Source organism: Bacillus rossius, chromosome 1, assembly GCF_032445375.1.
Source record: "Bacillus rossius redtenbacheri isolate Brsri chromosome 1, Brsri_v3, whole genome shotgun sequence".
In the NCBI taxonomy this organism is placed as follows: Eukaryota; Metazoa; Arthropoda; class Insecta; order Phasmatodea; family Bacillidae; genus Bacillus; species Bacillus rossius.
In genome coordinates, this window is record NC_086330.1 from 194,469,345 (window position 1) to 194,490,035 (window position 20,691).

Genomic DNA, 20,691 nt, shown 5'->3' on the forward strand with positions numbered 1-20,691 from the left:
GGCATCAGTCCAGTCAATGAAAATATCTTTGTAGCAGACGATTTTTTAACTTCATATGTCAAAGACAGGCCAGAAATTGCAACTTCACCAGCGACTGAGCGACCCTCCGCATGACCAGAAATGCTAGCGCCAATTCCTGGACCTAGCAATGTGGCTGTTACAGGCTTAGGCCTATCCCCAGAAGAGATCAGGCCTTATCCGAAAGCAGGACCGAGACAGGAGAACCGGAAAGGGCGTAGAAAAATTAAATCAGCAATTCTAACTTCTACCCCCATAGAGAAGAACTGAAGAAAAGAGAGGAAGAGGAAGAGAAAGAGAAAAAGAAAAAGAAGAAATCTCCAGTGGCAAAGAAAGCTCGCAGAGAACTCTTCAAAAAAGACTCTTCTTCGTCTTCTGACGACACGTCATTTATTTCAGACACTGATGGGGAATTTTCGTCAGAAGAGGATGAGGAGGACTTTAATATGGAAATAAGTGAGTTAGCTGCAGGTGACTTCGCTATAATCAAGGTTTTCGGGAAGACAAAAAACACATTCAGAAACTTTATTATTGAAGTAAATGATCAAAATGGCATTGTTTACATGGGCAACTTCTACAAAAGGGTCCCACAGACCAAGAGATTTTGCAAAACCGAAGAAGAGGTTTTTTTGTGAAGGACGATGTGGTGAAACGTTTGCCAAAGCCAAGCAGAAGCAGCACAATGAGATTTCAAAATACTGTAAACTTTTCCATTGACATTCAAGAGCTTGGGATATTTGAATGTATTTTAAAGTTATTCAAACAGTCCAACACTTCCGTTGTGTGTTTAGTGCTCATTTTTAAATGAGATGATAGTTTTTTTTAAGTTGAAATTAATTTCAGAAATTCATTGTTATATGCAAAACATTTTATTGTTTTCCTTGATGGTATTTGAATTAGTTGTGTGATTTAACTTGTTGGTTTTTTTTATGTTTTATTTGTGTAGTTCACCTAACCTCACTGCCTGGCTCATCTAACCCGCACAATGGGGTTATGTGAGCCACATTAAGTTTATCCAAATATTTAACTTTAATAAGTACAACTTACTTTTTATTCATTATTTACTATGGAGGAATGTTTAGCAGAATAAATTCTGTAAAACATGATATTTACAGTAATCGCTAATGTCTTGAATAAAAAAACATAAAAAATATTTTAGTTGACCTGGCTCAGCTAACCCCACCCTCCCCTACTTCCAAAGTATCAATAAGAAATACTTACAGAACCTCAGGCCTACAAAATAAAATGGTAAAACTGGCTGATTGATAGATGTAAATGAAATGTAACAATTTATCTTTAAGAATGCCCTTCAATGTTTGTATGAAAAATATTGTTATAATTTTCAGTTCACACATAATTATATTTATATTTACACATGTTTGTTCATTCAACTTATCAATACCTGGCAATCAGGGGCGTAGCCAGGGGGGGGTTTTAGGGGTTCAAACCCCCCCCTTAGCACCAAATCTTTAATTAATTTCTTATTCATCACTCAAACAAATTTCATATTAAATTAATAAAAACAAATTTACCGTTACAATATTTAAATTTAAGTACCGAAAACTGCTAAAATAGAACTATTTTACACCTTAAATTCCATTTTACACCTTAAATTCCAAATTTTCCCGGGGGAGGACCCCCGGACCCCCCGCTTTAATACGGGGGGGAGGGGGGTGAGGCCATGCTTCTTAACACCCCCCATACACAAATCCTGGCTACGCCACTGCTGGCAATCACAAAGTCATTGGCACATTCCTTTAAAGTTATAAATATAAGATTAATACAGCTGCTATTTATACAAACTAACATATTTTTTACAATCATTTCCATCAAAAAATTAAACTGTAAGTAGGATACCAGACAGACCATCACCTATACACCAAACTAACAAAACAACTTGTAGATAACAGTAACATAAACTGAATACTTATTAAAAATGTCAGATGTCCGACAGTAAAATGCTGTTAATCGCAACTTGGGTCATTTACATTTATATGTGCATACAACTACAACTTCAAAACAAAAACAAAACAAAAGTTTAACATAGTATTATAAAAACTATATTAAAAGCATTCAACATTAGCACAATATACAACATATATATAAGAAGGAGATTACAAAAAAAATTAAATTAATGGGCTGCAAATGGCATTTGTATAGTTTTCTAAATCCTTATAACCTTTACCATACTATCGCCTGATATTTTTCAACACTTATTAGAACAAAAAAGAAGCTATCTATACCTATACAACAAAATGAAAGTTTACTAATGTGTTAGTTCTTTAGACTGTGTAATTGAACCTCTTTATTACAATTACCACCACCCTCTCGAAAAATATTATTAGCTGAACATGCCAAAGCTTTATAGAATAAAAATCTCCCACTTCTTCAATGAATGTTTAGGCACATAGACTTCTAACCAAGATAACATTTTAACATGTTTTATATGAAAGTATTGACAATTATATAAAAAAATGTGATTTATATCAAAATCTAATCAAACATCTAAATTATGCAGTAATATATTTGGAAAGAATATAAATTTAATTTTCTACTAACTTCCAAATAAAAACCATTAAAATGAAAGTTTTCTCAAAATACTTTTGAGATATCACAAGAACATAAAAAATAATCTAAATTCTTTGTAAAAAAAAAGAGCTCTGGTTTTAATATTTTTAACAATGTGAAATACAATATAATTATTCTAAATATAAAGCTTATGAGAAATATTCAAGCAAAAAGTTTCAAAGCGTTGTCACAATATAGTCCACATCAATAAATAAATTTAAATTATAAAAAAAATTCTTGTACCAATCATTATTTTTAAAGATACAAATTGTAAGATTTTTTTAATGGAAATACAATACATAAATATATGTGGTACTAGCAAAAAAAAATTAAGATACTTTTTTTTAATTCTCCAGAAAAACTTCCATAGGTACTTGTCATGCATATAAGTAATTTAACTATATACTGTAATAATTAACTATACATACTGAAATAGATGTTTGGTTAAACATATTGAATTCATTTTTAATAACTGTAATGAATATCCACAAAAAGCTTCACTGAAGACAAGCAGACAAAAAGTTATCTTATAGGATTCATGCTTTTATATTCTGCTTAACAGGCTCAAACTGAAGTGGCTTTAGTACAATCTGTTGCACCTGCAATAAAAAGTGAATTATATTGTCAGAGAACAAAAACAGACCCTTCACTAGGTGAAAGTCTACTAACAATCACACACTTGCGAGATAATGCTTCAGTACCACCTAGTGTGGTGGCTAATGCTATGTTACTCCACAAACATATTAGAAACTTTGAATCTACAAACCCAAAAAAAGAAACCTTAATACAAAAAAAAAACATTTCACAGAGAACACAAAAATAACTGCAAAATTTGTGGCCATAAAAAAAGTTTGAAGTGTATGTGGCAGTTTCATTGAAGATTGAGACTTTACACTTTAGTTTTAATGTGGAATAGAATAGTTGGTGTTTTACTTAAAATTGAATTTTTCTCAAAACAATGTCTTTGAAGGGTATATAACTTTAGTTGTTGGAAGATCCACCGCTAGAGCTCAGCGACGTGTCAAAACAAGTTGAACACTGAATACAAGGAAAATTTATAACATGAAATACTTCTGAATGGACTCTCATGGCAAGATTTCACAAAATTCCATATTCTGACCTAGAATGTAAGTACTTTGAACTATGCGCTATGCAAGCAATATATGCTGTCAGGTACCATTTTAATAAAGATACCTCCCTGTAATTAGGAAAAATGTAACGGCAAACTCAATCAAAGACATAATGAATTCTGCCCATTGCTCGGTTAACAAGCCACACAGAACCAAAAGAGGATGTCAGGCTTGCTGATTGCCCATAGAACCTTCTTGCAGGAAACATTAATAAGGTCACTATGGATATGCCAGATATATAAAGCCAGTGACTCAACATACATTAGACATATGCGTAAAATTTCAGCAAGTGATCAATAGTTAAAACATAAGATTTCATAGTTTATTAATGATATAAAAAGTGAGTTTGCTAATTCTTACCAAGTGATTATCTATATTAATACTTTCACATTAATCTTTCTTACACATACTAAGCTAACATAATAAGGAGGTACAACATGCATTAAAACCTTTATTTTGGCCAATGAATATTTTTAATAATTTCTACTAACCTGGACAATACAGTCATAACACACATGGTAAACAAGCCATATAGGTACCTAATGTTATTTCTCCATACTACCAACATTGCAGGCACCATTGGCTGTATTAAATTAGCACTCACATGGCAAATTAAAACTTACCATAGTCAGATCATCACAGATACTTTGCACTTCTCAAAAATTAGAACCTTTAAAACAATATCTAAGAGAAAAGTGAGTTAAACAGAATCATAACCACCTAGACAATAAATTTCCATGTATATAATATACATATTTTTGTGTACATGCCTAGGTACCTTAATTTCTATGAATCATTAATTAACAGTGATATTAGGTACCGTACAGTTATTTACACATTTCACACTTCTTACTTACAATTTATTATTCAAAGAACAGTGCAATTTGCTAAGTTCCTGTTACCATTAGAAAATGCAATAAGATTTTTATTTAAAAAGAGAGGAGGAAAGAGGAAGAGGTGCTGACCACAAACCACAGCCCAACTTGGAAGTACGGCATGGAAGTACAAGTCACTGCTATGTTTGTGCCTGCGTGGACTACCTAACTTCTTTGTGTTCATTAAACACACATCCAAATAAATATTACCTAAAATTAATAATCAACTGTACTTTACATTTTCCAAAAACAATTTACTAACTGGGAAGAGGGAAAAAAGTCAGCAAAAAAAGTCTTAATGAATTTAAATAAAAATCTTTGCTAAGTTTTTAGATTTACTCAGTACAGCAATGGCATGTGTCCATAATTTTTTTTTTTTAAATACATCTTCCCCACTGCAATAATCATTCAAAGAACATATAAAATTAAATGCTGCTTCATTTTATCTATCATTATACTTCAGATTTTCTTTCCTTACATGATTGATCATTCACGCTATAATGCAGTGAAAAAAAGGGCACGGTGGCAATGCACACTGGTCACCAATGGCAAGTGTTCTTTAAGATTCTGTCGAAAATTATCAGTTATAAATGTCCGATAATCTAAGTTACGTGCCAGATAAGAGTGAACACATTTTCTGCAAATACAGAGTTGTCAACCTGGCTGTAAACCAGACACTAATGCATTGTAAGTAATACTAACTCGAATTTTTTTTTTTACACATTTGACCAACAAGTTGCTGACGAGAGGGTGGAGATTAGGAAACCCTAGCAAGTACACACACCATCCATCTGTAGCGTCTTACTTTCCTACTACGTTTAATTGCAGAATAATTCGTCCATCCCCAAATGCATATTTTGTTTTAGGCTTCAATGTTTATGTAGTTGATTGTATTCTTCTTTTGACGGACAGTTGACGTAATCATCTTAAAATACTCGGATGTTATTGCCAATTAACTCTCATTTTTAAGAAGGCTTTGAAGATTGTTTATAATTTTTAAATAAGTTTAAATAAATTTTATAGCCTGAAACAAAAAGGATTCGAGACAAGGAAGTATTATAAAAATTACTAATCAATTGTGAATGGAAACAATATATGAGTGAAAACTATTGTGTATTATATAAATATAAGATGCTTTGCCACAGCAAATTACATATTTACTGTACATCAATAATAGTGTTTACTTCCTACAAAAATCAGATGTACCATTAATCATTCTCCTGCAGGCAGGATAAAAACCGACCATGCGCACGCCTGATTCATTTGGCTACTTCTGGTCTTACGCGTCTGCTGACCATTACACAACTGTTGATTGTGGTCATTTATATTGGTGATTCTAAAAATAGGGGGGGAAAAACCACTTCTTTACCATTTTGAATATTGCTAATTATTATGTTTCATTTATCTAAAAAATGCACGTATGAAAAATTAGGTACTTATGTGTATATTTGTTTGCACTTCAGACTTTGATTCAGAGCCAGACAGCTTGGAGGATTGGAGGATTGGAGGATTGGAGGATTGGAGGATTTGGAGAAGAGAGAGCTAGAGAGAAATATGATTGCCTCCACCCTCCCCATTACCCATGTTGCTTCGTTGCTGTCACTGCATGTAAGCATACAATACCTCACATTTGATAAATAGTGGCAAGTTTACAATGTACTTACCTACATTTTAGGTAGTTTTTTGTATTGAAAATAATTTACTTTATTCTGCAATCTATATTTATGGTTTTTAAAAGGGTAATAACAGCAGAGATTTTTTCATGATGTTTAAGAGAACATTTGTTGTTAGTTGACAAAAACTCTTGTCAAGGATAAACTAGTTTAAACACATAAAACAATGGGAATGATTTTTTTGTATGTGAGGAGTTCCAAAAATAGTGGCATAAGTAAAAAAATTTGTTTAGCTTTGAGTTACCTATATATTTCACCTATGAAACATTCAAAGATTTATTTGGTATGGTCAACTCAAATCTGCTAACTTTTTGACTTACACCACCATGATACAGAACCCCTCATATAGCCTGGTACTTTTGTAACAATACAAATTATTTATTAATTTTATTCTGCTATTTTATAGCATTTCATTACTATTTTAAAAAATATTCAATTTAGTTGCATTTTATTTTGACTGCCTCATATAAGACTGAAATATTCACACAAAATACAGAAATTTTGAACTCATTGCTTAAAATTTCTGCGAGAAACATGAACAACATTTGAAATTAGTTTGCATGTAAAGTAGTATACGTAATCATTAAAGCTATCAAGTGCATTCTGAAATAAGTGTATGTTTTTCATATCGGCCCACTTCATTGCTGTGGCATATCACAATGGTGCTCTCCGAGCCTCACTAATAACATCTGGGAGGCACACAGACATGTTCAATAATGATACTGTCATAATATTGCACACTCAATGCCATAATATTTTATAAAAATGTAGTCAACTTATTTTAAAAACTTTTTCTGCATTATTGGTGTAGGTTGCTACAGAAATGCAATTTAAATGTGCTTCACAGAAATTTATGTATGAAGCTTATGTCTAGCGAAAAGAAAAAATTTCTTTACTAACATGTGCAGGTTGGTTTATGTGGTGTACAAAACTTATTTATTATTTTATATTTAATTATTAAAAAGAGATAACTAACTTGAAATCAACTATGCATACAAGATTTGGGTACCATATACTGACACAGTTTTGGACACTGCAATCTGGAGACACTGTTACAATTAACTATGAAGAAAATACATGACAGCAATTCTAGAATTAAGAATACTTTACATGGTTCCATCAAATTATTTAATTCATTTTGAAGCGTTCGGATCGCCACTTCGTTCAAAAACCGCGCGTCTGCGCGGGCGGCGGCACGTCGTCCCCTCCTTCCTTCCCCCTCCTAGTGTATGCCTGCTTGCTTCTCGCTCCCCTCCTCCGTTCGGCGCATGCGCGCTGCGCAGCACATATGTTATAAAACCTGGAGATTTCGAATTGTTCGGTCTTGTTCGTCTTATATCTACTAGCTCGTCAGACCTCGTTTTAGTCTGTTTTGAGAGCTCGAGTAGTTGTTAGCCAGCATGTAGTCAGTCAGTAGACTTTAACTTTGTACGACGTGCGCGACCTCGGGGGAAAGAAAATGTAAGTTGGAGTGAGGCGGTGGCCCTTGCCATAATGTAAACGTTTGTTAAATTTGGTGTATTTTGTCTAAATTCCCTTTCGATCGCCACCTGGAATATTACGTTTGGATTTCATGTAACTTAACTTAATTTAACTTCACTTTGTTGGTAACTGTTCTCCCCTGAGTCGTCGACGTACGTAAAACGTAACGTAAATAATTCATTTTAAGAAAATGTAACTTACTTTTGTAACGCACGTAATGCGCATAAGGCAGTGGGTTTTCCCTGCATTTTGACAATCTCGTAATTTAGCAGTTTCAATGCGTCTACCTTGTGACGCCCCCTTTTGAGGCCCCTTAATGGGACCGCGCATGTTTTGTACCACGTTGCGCTGGCGTAAACTCTCACCTTTTTTGTGGCCTTGATAATGGCTCGTTCACTTTTGCTGTGTGTGTTAAGCACTTTAAAAAACCATATTGGTTTGTTTGTTACGTAAATGATCACCTCTTTATTTATTTTTGTTTGGTTTTATTAAAACTTAATTATTGTTAAAATTTGTTGTTGTGTTACAAATACCCGTTCTCAATCCTTGCCATGCTATGGCGTCCCACCCCGCCCTTATTCCTATAGGCATTACAATTTGATTGTTCCAATTTATGTCCTGACAATGAGCCCTCTCAACCGTCCCCGGTTGAGGTAGTCACCGGCTGAGTCACCAAACGACATGGAGAGCTGACATGAAAACGCACTATTTAACAAGAGTACTTAAAATCTACCTCTCAAATCTAATTATATGTGTCAATATTCAAAAATAAAATAATGTACATGAAATAAAAGTTATTAACTACAGTGAAGAAACATTTTACCATTTAAAAGTTAAACATTAAAAAATATCTACAATAAATAAATAATTTACTTTAATAGTTTTATTCATATGATTACAAAAAAATGCACATCATCTTGGAAAAAGGTAATTTAATGGATTAAGGTATAAAGAAAAAAAATTACAGTAATTTTCAGAATTGTTAATGTTAAATTTTTTTATTTACTACATTTCCTCCAGTATTTTCCTTAGATTCGTTTTCCTCAAATCTCAAATATTTTAAACATTAGAGATTTAAGGGTTTGAGGATTAGACTGAATCCATTCCAAATATTTACATAGTCAGGGTATAAACAGGTTCTTTTGTGTCGAAACTGTGCCCTGAAGTGCTAGACAAACAACCTCAGAGCACTAGTTTCTGCGGCTAATATAAACATTTATTTGATAACTAATTTAGGGATTAATAATGCCATATTTTTTAACTACATAATACTTATATTTAATTTCTGAATTTCTCTTTATGAAGTTTTTTCTTCAAATCTTTTTTGACCATCAAATAATTCAAATACCGAGGATTACTGGCCCATCACTATATTTTTATGTATCATGACTGGTGAGTTTATGGACATTTGTAGGTACGAAACAACTGACATGCTACATTGTAAGTGGTGGAATGTGCGGATGTCTAATTTATTTTCTATAAACTATTTCAATGAAAACATGTTTTTTTTTTCAGTTCATTTAAAGAGCTAGAGATAACAAAAGTCACCCAACTTAAATTAAATTGTTTTCTAGAAACTGTATTATGTAATATGGAAAAATTATAAGTGTATTCAAAATCAGATGTAAAAAAGTTATACTTGAATAGACTTACATTTTTTTGATTGTGTAAATACACAAAGTACTTAATAAAGCTCAAGGACAGAGACAATATTGTATTTTCTTAGACTTTGTTAAATTACTTTTATTTGAAAATCATTGCTACTTATATTATAAAAACAGATTACAAATACTAAACTGGAAGAAAGTGATGACATATTCATGTCTTCTGGTACAACCATAGGAGTGAGGACGGATTTTCCATTGCAAAGTGCAAAAGATTTAACACTGTATAAGCTGTGTAATATTCTCAAAAATTTGTGTTTCAGTAATGTACTACACAGAAAAATAGAGCTAGCAGCAGCAGACATTATTATTATAACTCTAATGCTATAAAGGTTAACTATTAACATGTACTAAAGTTGGAATTTCAGCTTGTGCAACTGATCAATTAAATTGTACATAAATGTAGCTCCATAATTCCTTTTCAAATGCATCATTAACAATTATCTGCATATTTAAATACAAATTAAGTGTTATGATCTGTTCTAGAACCTTGTATATTGTCTTGTGTGTTAAAAAATGCAACAGCATAGTACGTAATATTTTTAAAGCTTGTTAAATATTAACATTAGTAAGCGATGCTCCAACCTCATTCACCCATCAGTGCATCCTTCTAATTACCAGCATCAGTGTCAGAATCACTCCAAACACAAGAATGCTCCAGAATCTTTGAGCTTTGGATGCAGAACTGTCCATGATAAAGTCATTTGACTGGCTCGTTGGTTCGTCCAGACACTCAAACTCACAGCAGCGAGTACCGGCACGGAACCGCTTGCAGTACTGTTAACAGCAAACAGTTTTACCTTAACTGTTCGCTAATGCTAATTCACAAACACAACTTGAACAAGCAGCAAAAGGCACCCACAAAACTTATAATTATTTAAAATGCTAAAATACACGTTTTAAAGAAAAGAAAAAATACCATCAAAAACCAATTTTAATTGTGGGTGCCATTAAAAATATTGCAGACACACAAAATTTATCCTTCAAAAAAAAAACATGCATTATCGTGGGCAGTCTAATGATCTAATGATATCAGGGAGAAAAGCTAAAATTTATTTTTACTGTAGGTAACATATAGTTCTTTTTAACTAATTTAAATCCAAATTAATGAGTAACTAGCGTAAGATACCTCCGTAAACTGAGTTTCAAAATTTATATGAAAAAATGTATACTAAAAATGCCAAAAGTGAAATGTATCATAGATTCTTAACTGAAAATAATAGCTACAATTAAATTCTAACTTATTTCCTGTTTTGAGAAACCTTGATTCTGCACTTGAAAAACTTATTTCAAAAGCTTCATGGTTCCTTAACACATAATGCACACCGTTATCATTCACCTAGCTAGTAGGTACTTCATATTCTTAATTTAAATTCCAAAGATGCTATATTTTAACTCAAACTGAACCAATCATTTGTTAGATGCAAGAGATAGTTGATGTCTGGGGAAATATGTGTATTTAGTTGGACGGATTACTAGTCATGGACTCATCTTCCCTTATGATCTTATTTATATGCTAACAGCTCGCTCTGAGGTGAGCACGCTGTAACGATACTGAGCAGTGGTCGTTAGTTGGCTCTCCATATGTACCCGATGCCTGGACAGGTGCACTTGTGGTCTGTGGTAATGTAGATGTGGAAAAGTTGGTACGCGGTGTGTGGAGAATGGCGACTAGAGAGACAACATTTGTGTAAGATTGTAACATCAGTTGTACAGTGTATGTTAATGAAAGAGATAATAAAACATCAATACATGGCGCAGTCGGTATGTCCAACTATCTAGGATTTACATCAAATGTAATGACGTTAACGGTAATGTTGATCACCTAGAATTCGGGAGTGCTTGTACATGTTTAGTAAATTCATCATGGTTACTGCTTTTAATGTTCCTGCCAATTTATCGCTCACGGGCAACTTAGCAGAAAACTGGAAAAAAAATTGTCAAGCATTTCAGATATATTTTGACGCTTCGAATCTACAATCACAGAGTGAATCACGCAACATTGCTATTCTCCTAAATGTAATTGGGGAAGATGCGTTGGATGTATACAACACCTTCACCTTCACTGCAGACGAAGAAAAGAACAAAACTGTTGCCACAATTCTGAAAAAATTTGAGGCGTACTGTAATCCAAGGAAAAACATTATTCATGCAAGATTCTTGTTTTATAACCGCAAACAGAAGGAAGGTGAGCAATTCGATGCTTTTGTAACGGAGCTGAAAACACTGTTGCGGGATTGCGAATTTCAAAATACAGATTAATTTCTACGTGATATAATTGTCTTTGGAACATGAGATCGGGCGACACAAGAAAAGGTGCTGAAAATTGGAGATGTAACTCTGGACGAATCAATTCGAAGATTCAGAACAGCAGAAATCACTGTCACACAAGCAAGTCAGGTTATTAATTCCGGTGAAGAAAGCCACTGCAAAATCACAGTGGGTGAAATGAAGTACAGAAAAAACAGCCAATACCGTACCACGTAAGCCACAAATGTCCAACGAACAACTGTTGAAATTGATTGTAAATGGTGTGGCTATCAACATGCAAGAGACCGATTGAAATGTCCTGCGCGTGGAAAACTGTGTTCCCACTGCGGGTGCATGAACCATTTTGCCAAGGTATGCAACTCACGTGCAATTGGTGATAAGCAACAAGTAACAGAAGTAAAATGTAGTGAAAACAATACACAACATGCTGCTGAGTATGAAGATTACTACTGCGATGAGATCTCAGCCAGACCTACCGGTGAAGATCATAACTGCGGTGCAAATACAAGATGTGAAGTGAACACCATTGCATTGTCAAAAAGCTGGACAGAAACTTTTCTTGTAGAAAATCTCGTGAATGTCACATTCAAACTTGACTCTGGTGCTTGTGTCAACATCTTACCCCTTACAACCCTCTCCAAACTGCAGTGTGTCAAACCAAGCATCAAGTTGCGACAAGAAAACATGTCACTTGCTGCTTACAATAACACTCACATTGATGTTGTGGGCCTTTGTGACTTAACATTGTCTCTTAACAACTTGAATTCCTTGGAAACATTTGTGATAGTGAATGAAGATTCTGTGCCAATCTTGGGACTTCCGACTTGTGAGAGGTTAGGTATTCTACAGAAGAACATAGTCGATGAAGTGTGTCAGCTATCCAAAGAAAACGTAGTGACTGTCTTCAAAGATGTTTTCACTGGCATCGGTAAGTTTGAGGGTGACTACACTATTAAGCTGAAAGAGAACTGTGTGCCATCATCTAATCCAACTCATAGACTTCCCATCCAAATCAAAACACAGTTAAAAGTTGAATTAGACAGACTTTGTCAATTAGGCATAATAATCAAATGTGACAACCCAACTGAATGGGTAAACAGATTAGTAATTGTTGAAACACCGAATGGATCAATAAGGCTCTGCCTTGATCCTCAGGATCTGAATGATGCCATCATCAAGGAGTATGTAGAATTACCCACAGTCAAAGATGTTGTTGCAAAGCTTGGCAAAACAAAATACTTCAGTGTGCTTGATCTGAAGGACTCGTTTTGGCATGTCAATCTTGATGAACGCAGCTCATCATACTGTACTTTCTCCACTGTATTTGGCTCCTATCAGTTCAAACGACTACCCTTTGGTTTAAATATCTCCACTGAGGTATTTCAAAAATACAACACTCAAAAATTTGGTGACATTGATGGTGTCATAATATATGTGGATGATTTGTTAATCTATACTGAGGATGAGCAAGCTCATGACAATATTCTGAGAGAAGTGCTCAATAGGGCACGAAAGTGCAAAGTAAAGTTTAATGTCCACAAATTTCAGTACAAAGTAAAAGGGGTGAAGATGTTGGTCACACTTTCACAGATGGTCGTGTACTTCCAAATGCAAACAAGATCTCAGCCATTGTAAATTATGATGTACCTGGATGTAAGCAAGACCCTCAATGTTTTCTTGGTTTGGTTAACTATCTAAGAGACTTAATTCCTCACTACACTGAAGTCACCACCCCATTGCGCAACCTTTTGAAAAAAGACTCTGAATTTGTTTGGGACCCCAATTTTCATGGAGTAAGCCTTCAGAAGCTGAAGGCTATATTAATTTCAGAACCATTCCTACAAACGTTTGATGAGTCAGCAGACATTGTAATTCAGACTGATAGCAGTAAGGAGGGTATAGGTTGTGTTCTGTTGCAGCATGGCAAACCTGTGTGCTATGCATCCAAGTGTCTTTCACCTACAGAAATCAATAAATTATGGTCAGATAGACAAAGAATTTTTGGCAGTCTTGTTTGCATGCAAGTGTTTCCACCAGTACATTTATGGTAGAGATGTAACCATTCAAACTGACCATCAACCTTTACTGTCCATAATGAAAAAAAAGAAATTCACAAGATCTCATCCAGAAGACTACAAAGCATAAGACTTAAACTGAGCTTGTATAAAGTGCATCTTGTTTATATACCGGTTCAAAAATGTTTGTAGCTGATGCGCTAAGCAGGGCGTGTTCAAAAGCTGATGTCAGTGATGTTGATGTTTCCTTAACTGAGGTGGTACACACAGTAAACATTTCCAATGACAACAAAGTGATTTTCCAACAGGAGACAGCAAAGGATGCCCTGTTAGCCGAATTGAACAAACTTCACTCAAATGGATGGCCAACATCAAAAACCTAAGTACCAGACATTGTAAAATTCTATTATAAATTCAGAAATGATGTTGTAGTCGAAGAAGATCTAGTATTCTTGAGACATATAATCATGGTTCCTGCATCCCTCAAAGACTTTGTATTAGAGCACTTGCATCGGTCACATTTTGGCATCTCAAAAACCAAAGCCAGAGCTAAAACTTTGTTCTATTGGGCTAACATGAACACGGACATTGAAAACACTGTGGCAAAGTGTGGTCTCTGTGAGAAATTTAGCTCCAAAAACCCGAAAGAGCCCATGATATTACAAGAAAATACAAACTTTACCATTTCAGAAAGTGGCTTGTGACATCCTCGAATTTGGCTCGGGAGCCTATCTAGTACTCTGTGATTAGATACTATTCCAAGTGGGTAGAATTATTTCCCCTCACCTCCAAGAGTTCATCTGCTGTTGTAAGGGTCTTAAAAGAAATTTTCTCAACACATGGTGTACCCAATATCTTGGTTGCAGACAACATGCCTTTCAATTCCTTTGAAATGCGAGAGTTTAGCAGAAGTTATAGCTTCACCATTCAAATTGTAAGCCCATATTATCCCAAAAGTAATGGTGTGGCAGAGCGGGCAGTAGGGATTTGTAAAAAAAAAATGTTAAAAAAGTGTGCAGAGCAAAATCTTGATGTTCATACAATGCTACTTGAATATCGCAATACTCCCATTCTAGGTTCACATTTCAGTCCAGCTCAACTCTTGTTCAGTAGGAGGACCAAAACTACTCTGCAAATTCACAATCACTTGTTGAAACCTAAAATTGTTGAAAACTTTGATTCGTTACAGGCACGGAAAAGTTTCCAAAACAAGCAGCATTATGACAAGACTGCCAAGCTGTGACACGTTGAGTTCCAAAAGGGTGACAATGTTGTTTATCTAGATGAGGGTGTGTGGAAGCCTGCTTGTGTGATTGATGTCTTAGGTGTCCCACGCTCAGTACTTATCCAGGATGAAAAGGGTAGGGTAAAGAGAAGGAACACTAATCATTTGAAGCGATCCTTTGCAAGAAGAGAATTTGCAGTAGCAGGACAAGACATTAAGGTCGGCAAACAAGGGTACTGGTCAGGTGAACACAAAGTGGTAAAATTAGCTTCTGAGCAGCCCACGCAGTCTGAAAGAGTGTTGGACGGAGGATTCAAAGGTTTCACAGACACAGATCTTAACAATAATCAACCAGGGGACTGCAGAGCTTATCCACACATGCCCACAAGGTCCAGGTCACAAAGAATCCCACAAAAACCTGTCTACCTTAATGAATATGTATCAAGATAAATTCATTATTAAATCTAGTGTGTGTCGAAGTAGCAATTAAGAGGGAGATATGGTAAAGTAGATGTGGAAAAGTTGGTACGCAGTGTGTGGAGAATGGCGACTAGAGAGACAACACGTGTGTAAGATTGTAACATCAGTTGTACAGTCTATGTTAATGAAAGAGATAATAAAACATCAATACATGGTCAAGCTACCAAGTACTTGCAGTTTCCAGTAACAGAGTTTTTATTTACACAGTATTACACAGGAGAAATTAAATTAACAATAACTACATACAATGAAACTGTAAAAGTGTCTTATACAATTCAATGTGCTTAAATGCAAACCAGGGCACCATGTGACCTGATCTGGAAGTTAGGTTTTGTGACTTTGCTTCAAATGTCCATTACTATACTTAAATCGTTAGGTAAAACAGTTTACCACCTGGAGTATGCTTCGAAGCTAAAGAAAAGGTTTAAGAAACATAGTAAACAGAGGATGTTACTGGATCAGTAATACAAATGCTGATGTCCTCCAGGTGTGATATTTGCTTCCTACTCTGGGCAGCAGTACAAAGAGACAGGGGTAGGGGCCAAGGTGTCATGGCCGCAGGAAGCTTCTGGATTACTGTTAGGTCATGAACAATTACTTGAGGAAACATAGCAAAACCGTTCAAACTCATTCCACTATATCAGAAGTATTTACCAAGTATTTATATTAATTTATAACAGTTTATTTAGGTTCAAGTCAAAAAATGCTCGAAAGAGGGTGACTTTCGAAAGGATTGCGCATGGTGCCGCCCTGGAGTTATGTATAATAATTCCTGGAAACATAAATACTTGAGGCTAAATGGAAACATACATCACATTAACAAAATAGTAAAATATTATAGGGTATATGGCACAGACTCCCCTTACACCTCTTGTGGTGAAGTACTAGCACATGCACATTGGACTGAGGTTTGAATTACATTGTGACCATAGAGGGTGTTGGTGGGAGAAAGGGTTGTGGTGTGCATGGGACAAGTCACATTTGGCTTAAGGAAGGGCATAGCCCTGGTCAATATAATAATGTATTTTTTCCCATATAGTTATACAAACACACAGAAAAAGGTTTGTCAAATATGTATGATGACACCTGGCTCTCTGACCCCTGTTGCGAGTGATTCCCTGGCGCGGAGCAGCGCTCAGATGCGTCCATCACGGATAAAAGGCGAGCTAAGACTGCCTCCCACGCACCAGCGCACGGGGAGCGGGAAGCAGAGGAGGGGGACGCACGAGATGCGTGAGAGGCAGAATGCGGTCCGGGTCCGATTACACTGTTATTTATCACACCAGCCGCCGTGCTCGGGTGGGCTCACCGCTCAAAAGCACCACTCAAACACTTTTTTACACTCATGCCCGGACCAGACGGCTATGGGCAACAGCGAGCCTAGGGACAAGGATAGACACGACAGCTGTCATCATATGCCCCCCCCCCCCCCTTCACCGAGGCCGCTTTACCCATCGATGCCAGACTAGGCTACCTAACACTCCTGTGGCCCTAGTGTGTTCATGTGTACAGGAATGAGGTCGTCTGTGGCAAGATGAGGTTGGGTGAAGTGGGGCTTGGGGAACCCACAGAACAGCTCTTCTGGCAACATGTCGATGACCAGGGGCTGTGCCCTATCAACCACTCCCTCCCTGCTGAGGAGCTGGATTGTCAGCCCTTCTGTGTTAATTTGATGCGCTGACAGGCACCGGGCTTGGCGGCACCATGGACTCTCACTGCAGTGTCTGTGCATGACAGGGTCGTCGGAGGCCTTGACTACCAGCTCTGGGGTGGCCGGTTCGTCAGGGACACTGTCATCCCCAGAGACATCTACCACCCTTGGCCCCTCGGTGTTCGAGTCACCTGGGCCATGGCCATCGACTGGGTTGTTGTCCTCCGGGAAAAGGTGGTCCATGAGCAGTTCAAGCTCGCCCATGTTCGAGCTGCTCGGTACACCTGCGGTGTTTGCGACTGCTTGCATCCCATTTTGGTCTCTCGGGAGCTGACTGTGGTGGTCAGATGTACGGGTTTCCGGGGCACTGTTCCCTAGTGTGAGCTTATCTGGGGCTGCTGTTTGCTCTCGGACAGGGGTGTTTGGACAGGCGGATCCCAGGTCAAGTCGACGGTGCGGGTCGGCTGGAGCGGCAGCTGGCTGTACATCGGGTGGGTTGGCCAGCCGGAGGTCGTCCCGGTGAACCTTCACCTCTCGCCCATTGGGACGGCGAACCAGGTAGGAGGTGGGCCCAAGCCGGGCCTCGACCCTCTGCGGCCCTGCCCACTTCGGCACCAAACCGGCGCAGAACTTTCGGTCACCAGCAGACAGGTGGTGGCACCGTACGTAGACCTGCTGACCCGGAGTCAGCGGGGCAGGGGTTCACGTTGACTAGGGGTTGCGCTGCACCAAGAAATGTGCCTGGCACTGCTGCGCCTTCTACCTCAGCTCTTATACTGGAGCCTGCTCCATGACTATTCCTGCCTGGACCTCCCCAGGCAGGGCAAGGTTCCGGCCCTGCATCAGTTCAGCTGAGGAGTATCCTGTCACCACGTTGGTTCTACGACATAGACAATACAGGAGGGTGGGGAGATGCAGGTTCCAATTTGTATGGACTTCATCTAACCTGATGCGCAACTGAGTCTTGATGTCCTGATTCCTACGTTCGGTAGGGTTCGCGCGTGGATGGTAGGTGGGAGTGGTGTGGTGTTCATTCCCCCACCTACTGCAGGACACCTTCCACTGCCTAACTGCGAACTGCACCCCATTGTCTGTCAGCACGACACCTGGGTACCTGTATCGCGGGAAGACTTCACTCTCCAGAAGTGCAATCAGTGTACCGGCCTTCACATTGGCCACCGCGAACGCCTCGGCCCAGCGGGTGAAGACATCAGTGACCACAACGATGAAGCGCTGGCCTCGGGACGTGCGAGGATACAGCCCCATAATGTCCATGGCGACCGTGTGGAAAGGGACCTGAGGCCGTCGTAGAACCTGCTGTTCCTCGCCATCAAGACAGTGGGACATTCGCTGCTGGCAGATCTGTCAGGCCCGAACGTAATGCCTAATGTCCGAGGCAATACCTGGCCAGTGGAAAGCCCGCTTGACCTCCCGAAGTGTCTGTTCTGCACCGGGATGACCAGCTAACATGTTGTCATGGTAGTAGTGCTGGATGGTGGGTCTGACAGCTGGAGGCGTGTACACCTGCCATCTACTGTTCCTGTGAGGCCCCTTAGTCTGGAGCAGCCCCTCCAAACTCCGGTGATTTGGGACCAAACTGGTCCGACAGTCCGCTAGGCGCGCGCGCGCATTTGGGTCCCGATGCTGCTCCTCGCGCACCCGAGTAAGCAGTTCCACTACTGTGGCTGGTTCAGGGTTGTGAATGGCAGCTGGTGGCTCCCGCTGCGCGTACAATGTGTACGGTGGAGGCTTGGGACAGTCGCCGGTGGGCTCTGGCATTGGGGAGAGGAGATCCTCCCAGCCCTGGTCGTCGTGGAACTCGTTTGGATCTGGATGCCTTGACAGCTTGTCAGCCAGCTGGTTCTCTCTTCCTGGCACATGCTCGACGGAAAAGGAGAATCCATGAGCATCATGGCCCAACAAGCAAACTTTTACTTCCGGCCCTGTGCTGAGTCGAGCCAGCGCAAACACTGGCATTCGGTACGTAGCGTGAACGTGCGGCCCTCGAGGTGGTGGCGGTATCTCTGGATGGCCCAGACCACTGAAAGGCAATCTTGCTCGTTCACGTTGTACCGTATTTCAGCCGGGCCAAACTTGGCGCTGGCATACACGACAACCAGCTTCGGCCCCTCGTCGTCGACCTGGTAGAGGACTGCACCCATCCCGTCCTGACAGGCGTCAGTTTGGATGAAGAGGGGGCATTCTGGTTGAAGGCGTGGCAAGGTGTGACAGTGACGAAAAAAGGACTTAATTTGGCGGAAGGCATCATCCGCGGCGGCTGTCCACCGGAACTTGGTCTTGGGTGACAGAAGGCGAGTCATCGGAGCTGTGATCGTTGAGAAATGTGGGATAAAAGCCCGCAGCCAGTTCAGTAGTCTCAGTTTCTGGGGCTGCTTTCTGATGCGTGGCACTGGCTTCTTCTCAATAAGCTCCAGTTGCACAGGTCTCAGTTGGCATTCCTCAGCTATCACGACGTTCCCAGATACTCTATCTCCTCTGCCCCAATGTGACATTTCTGGGGTGCACATGTGAGTCCTGGCCAGCCGCCCAAAGACCAAAGCCAAGTGGTGGGCATGGTCCTCCCACGTATGGGACCTGATGATATCGTCGAGGTAAGTAGTGGTGAACTTGCCAATATAGCCTTCTAAGATGCGCACCATCATGGTCTGAAATGTAGGGGGGGCATCCATGAGTCCGAACGGCATTGCACAAAATTGGAACCGTCGACCATCAGGCCGTGTAAACGCAATCTTGGGGCGGTCAGCGGGGCTCACTGGCACCTGCCAGTATCCAGATTTAAGATCAATGGTGGTAAACATCTTCGCATCTCTCAGCCTGGCCAAAGCATCAGTAATGTTTATGAGTGGAGGCGGGGATGGGATCGTAACGTGGTTCACAGGCTTGAAATTCACGCAAAAGCGCAGTGTTCCGTCCTTCTTTGATGCCATTACTATTCGTGATTTGTAGGGAGAGGTGCTGGGTTCAATGACCCCGTCGCGCATCATCTCACTTATCTGTCTCTGAATAGTGTCCTGCTCGTGGGGCCCGAACCCAAACACCTCATAAGGAATAGGAACCATAGGAATCCTGTGTTCAGTAATGGTGGTGTGCCGCAAACGGTCTGCTGCGGCGAAGACCTGGGGCTGGCCCTCCAGCACACGGTTGATGAGATCAGCATACTCACTGGGCACGTTGTGCCGAAGATCGTTCAGGCGGGTGACTGAGTCGGGGGGAGGAGGCTGGAGGCGGTGCACACCGTAGACTGTTCATCATCAGCACGTACCGAGATGGAGTCGCCCAGCACGGACCTCTATGGTTGTGTCCACTTGCTCGAGCCATGGAGCCCCCAGGATGAGTTCTTCCCGCAGGTCGGGCACCACTAGGGCCTCGGTGTGACTGACATGGTCCCTGATGTCGAGTCTTACCTTAGTGGTGCCCACTGGTGTTGTGCTTGCGCTCCTGGTGGCCAGCTGCACCACTCCTGGGAAGTATGTTACCTTGGTACTGGGGACGAGGTGTGCTGCGATGTAGAAGTGGCTTGCAGCAGTGTCCACCAGCACCAGCAGGTCCCACTCTTTCGCACGGACGGGGATCCAAAGCAGCCCGGGTCCTTCTGGTCCAAGTGGCCGAGTCGGGGCA

At 39.5% G+C, this 20,691-nt stretch overlaps 1 protein-coding gene across 2 annotated transcripts in view; it reads right to left on the reverse strand.

The window, feature by feature from the left end:
• Positions 1-2,876: 2,876 nt before the first annotated feature.
• The window catches only part of LOC134527193 (uncharacterized), an 80,451-nt gene continuing 62,636 nt past the window's right edge, over positions 2,877-20,691 (reverse strand). The window contains exons 3-4 of one of the 2 annotated variants that reach the window (XM_063359640.1): positions 10,029-10,187; positions 2,877-3,185 (exon numbers count right to left, since the gene is read on the reverse strand). In XM_063359640.1, the coding sequence (XP_063215710.1) occupies positions 3,123-3,185; positions 10,029-10,187 (222 nt within the window). In that variant the 3' untranslated portion in view covers positions 2,877-3,122. The remainder of the gene's footprint in view (positions 3,186-10,028; positions 10,188-20,691) is intronic. The other variant, XM_063359642.1, reaches the window with a different exon arrangement.